This window comes from Camellia sinensis, chromosome 13 (genome assembly GCF_055761805.1).
Source record: "Camellia sinensis isolate YWXY chromosome 13, ASM5576180v1, whole genome shotgun sequence".
NCBI classification, from domain to species: Eukaryota; Viridiplantae; Streptophyta; class Magnoliopsida; order Ericales; family Theaceae; genus Camellia; species Camellia sinensis.
The window spans coordinates 110,614,113-110,618,197 of record NC_138973.1 but is presented as its reverse complement, the minus strand read 5'-3'; the positions used below and the strand labels follow the sequence as shown (position 1 = coordinate 110,618,197).

Below are 4,085 nucleotides of genomic sequence, written 5' to 3'. Positions count from 1 at the left end.
TCATTTGCATGATGGGCACAAGCTGAACATCGAAGAAGGTGGCGACAACAACAAGAAGGGAGGACTTCAGTCAGGGGAAACATATGAAACTGAAGATAAATACAGTCCTGACCTTCAGTCAGTGGGCGTGAAGAACGTGGCGTGCGATGTGCATACTTCTCCTACTAAGCTTGGCAAACCATTGGGAGCAACTGGAATCGTTAGAAGAAGTGCAAAGGGAAGACGAAAAGGAAAAGGAAAAGGAAAAATGTGCGGAAGTGGAGTTCAAGCCACTGAGGTCGGGGATATGCAATTGTGCATCGATAGCAAAACAAATAGTGGAGTTGACGACAGCAGTTCACCTGTGGATGTTGATGGTGTGGACAACGTGAACAAGGTACAAATACTGCCTTTAATGCCCCACAAGTTGTGAATACCCAATTCATGCCCACATCAATAATGTGAATCAGTAATTTTACAATCATCTGTGTTGTATTGTACTAGTTGTCAAAGAATTGCATGTTTGCAGTTATGACTGCTGCCATATGTTAGTACACATTTCTAACAAACTCCGCACCAAACATCACAAGTTGGGAAAACTCTGGGGCTCACAGTTTTTACATCATTTCACGTTTTTTTTATGACTACAGACCTTGTAATATAAGCTTCAATACTTTTATGAAATGTGTACTGTTAGTTGGCTGTTTATTTTTGTAGGACTCGTTGACAATGTTGGACAGCGAAGGGTTGTTATCGGCGGAGGAACAAAAACTTCTTCACTATGTATTTGACGATAGCAAAAATGAAATGTATTGTTTCATTTACTACTTGCAAATTTTCAATGACAGTCCACTGTGAAATAACTATCGTTCTAAGGATCATTTATTGCTTGTAGGGACATTGTTGTTTCCATGAATCTTCATGGACGGGCATGTGAAGTTGGCACCCGGCGTGACATGCGCACGCTCAAACCAGGGTCGTGGCTATCCGACACTGTAAGTGTTGGCTGCACAAATATGAATCTGCGTTTTTCAGTACCCCTAACTCAGAAACCTTTCTAATCAACTTGCCTTGTGTCTTGCATACAATGTTCCAGCCAATCAACTTGGTGGTGGTGCAATTGACTAATCGACAGAGGGATTTACACAATGACGGGAGGCACACTGATTGGTTCTTTCCCGTATATCTGTCGGTAAGTAAGTGTTTAAAGCTACGTTGTGTATTGTGTATGACATATTTTGACAAATGTTTCCGTCAATGACCTTTACGCATTACACATGCAGACTATGATTCTAAATAAAGATATGCAACCTCTGGACCATGAACATATCGTCACATCATTTTTCGGACATGACAGATACACTGGTGCGATTGATGCATGCCAGAGGGTAATATCAATGTTCATCCCGTTATATTAAAACGAAAATATGAAAGCCATTACATGTTTGCATGGCCTCTAAACAAGGTCTGCCGTTGTGTTTTCGTGTAGATTTACGTGCCTTTCAATTACAGAGGAGTGCATTGGTTGTGCGTTAAAATTGATATGGTGGACCGTGTAGCCTACCTATTCGACTCAGTCCCATCCAACCGACCGAACAAAAGGAAGCTAAATGCAGCTAAAATTTTGGTATGTCCTTCTGGTGCATTTCTGAACACTACAAAAAACTTGAACATCCTTTACGTAAACCAACTTCAACCTTGTGGAACAGGTTGAAACTATGCACGACTTGCTGCAACTACACTTTGGAAATGATTATGTTACAGACGTGCGTACCTTCCACCGCTGCATGTTAGACGAGAGGCCAGTACAACAACTGGACGAGTAATCCACAATCCCTTCCTCACATTAATGTCTAAGCTGCATGACTGACTTAATGAACCTATTACGTATTGACGACAACTTTAATGTGAAATTATTTTTGTAGCACGTTTGACTGTGGGATGTTCGTCATCAAATTCATGCAGCAACCTGATTTAAGCCCCGGTCCACACAAGGTACATTCTACCGCTTAATTTCCATTTGTCAATCAAATCCTTCCTCGTACGTCCTCCAATTTTAACTGATTTGTCTTACGATTTTTGTGGACAAAGTTCGCTCCCTCTGTGCGTCATAAGTTGTTGGTTGACATCGTTATGGATGTCAATAATGCAAAGATCGCAGAGTACCGGGACTGCCTTCATATGAGCAATGCCACAAGCTAGGCCAGTGATGGGAATGGGCTGCCAGTACGCCACTAATTTGGGTGGCAATAGGACTTTAACTAATTTTTTATTCTTTGATTTCAATATGGATGTTAATTATGGGTCCCCAGTATTGTTTTTGCTGGACGATGTAAATATGGACCAACTGTAAACATGGATCAAACATGTCGATGTAAACATGGATCAAACATGTCGACGTGGCTGCTGACTTAGTACTGTTTTGTTTACGCATGTTTCTTGTTCGGATGAATGCGACTGTAACTGTATATAATTTACGGCTGCTTTTGTTACCGAAGTTAATTTATAATTTAATTACAAAAAAGGCAAAATTAATTTTCAAAAATGAAAGAAACCACATTATGAATGAAAACTCAATACTCTTCGTAGGTAAGTTATATATCAGCCCATTAGCACATATGACTCCAGCCAAAAAAAAACTTTCATGGCTTACAGGGAAGGATAAAAAAAAAATAAATCAAATCTACATATCTGCTGCATCATCAGCAGCGTCTTCTGAAGAGTTATCCGTACTGTCTGACTGACTGTCCTCATCCATTGTCTTATCAGACTTCGCTTCGTCCGCCGCCAATTTGTCATCGGTCAGCCAATCAACGTTCTGCTTGATAGCGCCGACTTGCCGCTCCAAACTTGACAACCGTGTGTCCACTTCATTCAGCCTTTCGTAGATAGCTTGCAACTGCTGGAATACAGGAGCAACATGAGCTTCAACAATAGCTTCAATCTTGTTCGAATCGGACATTTTGTAGGAATATGTGTATGGTTTATTTTACTGACTACTTTTTTAAAGGAATGTACAGATTCATAATATTACACAACACTATGCTGTAAGTATTTGTAATATATGGTACATGACTTGTATGTTTGCAGAAGACCTCATGCATTGTGACATACATCGTATTAATTTCTCAAACTGGCCGAATTCATCTTGCAAAAATTCGTTCCTTCTTGCATGCACCAAGTCATCCGTTCAGTACCCCTGATCGTCCATTATTTGGCATTTCCAACACACATGCATTGTACCTTCCATCAGTACTAGCCCACTGTCATTGATTTCCACACCCACAGTTCATCATACAGTCACATTCGTCATTTGTATTTGTGCCCCAAGCCAATTACATGTCTACTCATCCATAAAGGTTAGCAAAATTGCTCTTATCAGATACATATGCCGTTCCAATTGCACCGAACCTTTAAATGCAATACCCGCAGTCATTAAGTTGCTTTTACGCAGTTTGGGTAGTTGTTGCCACCAAACAACAATAAATGTGTTCACGTCTTTAAACCTACCACCAATGTATTAATGACTATGGGTTGAAGGTAATTTAACATTTACAACCAACCACAAAAAGGTTGCAACCAGTGTTGTTTCCTTTGCATTTGGGTTTGTTTTTGCGTCCATATATTCTTCGTGAACCTGCGAAAACAAAGTTGGACTCAATCAAGAAGCTTCACACCTATGGATGCACACCACGGTAAACGTGGTCGTGGACAATCACTTGCAACGGCTGGCAGCTCCCGACCGAAGTCACCAGAATTGGATTATGCAGGTGGGTATATTGATTCCTTCGGTGATCGACGTTTCTTTGAAACAGGGTTCCCACTGTGGAGTTTTGAACCTCTACGGGATTACAACTGCACCCCAATACAAGATGCTTGCCTGGGGAAGTATTTTGGAATTCCAGTTTCACTGTTTGCCAAACGAGTTCAGTGTGAACACCACTGTCGATGTGCTTTCCTGAAGGTCACAAAAGCCCGATCGGTTGAAATGCAGCGGCAATTCCCTCATGTCAGCGACTCCCAACTTAGGCATCGTTTGCAAAGTGAGGTTGATCAAATGACTCGTCGACTCATTAGGAACTCACAGATAGAGGACGCAAAGGCAG

At 41.2% G+C, this 4,085-nt stretch overlaps 1 protein-coding gene across 2 annotated transcripts; it reads left to right on the top strand.

Annotated features, from left to right (window-relative positions):
- The first annotated feature begins 718 nt into the window (after positions 1-718).
- Positions 719-3,162, top strand: LOC145805959 (uncharacterized). Of its 2 annotated transcripts, none has more exons than XM_082901452.1 (5): positions 719-1,367; positions 1,469-1,606; positions 1,689-1,801; positions 1,905-1,974; positions 2,749-3,162. In XM_082901452.1, the coding sequence occupies exons 1-5, from the start codon at positions 1,257-1,259 to the stop codon at positions 2,803-2,805; spliced, it is 489 nt and encodes a 162-aa protein (XP_082757578.1). In that variant the 5' UTR covers positions 719-1,256; the 3' UTR covers positions 2,806-3,162. The 2 variants fall into 2 exon arrangements, with proteins under 2 accessions (XP_082757578.1, XP_082757577.1); XM_082901451.1 differs by lacking the exon at positions 2,749-3,162 and adding an exon at positions 2,071-2,477.
- The last annotated feature ends 923 nt before the right edge of the window (positions 3,163-4,085 follow it).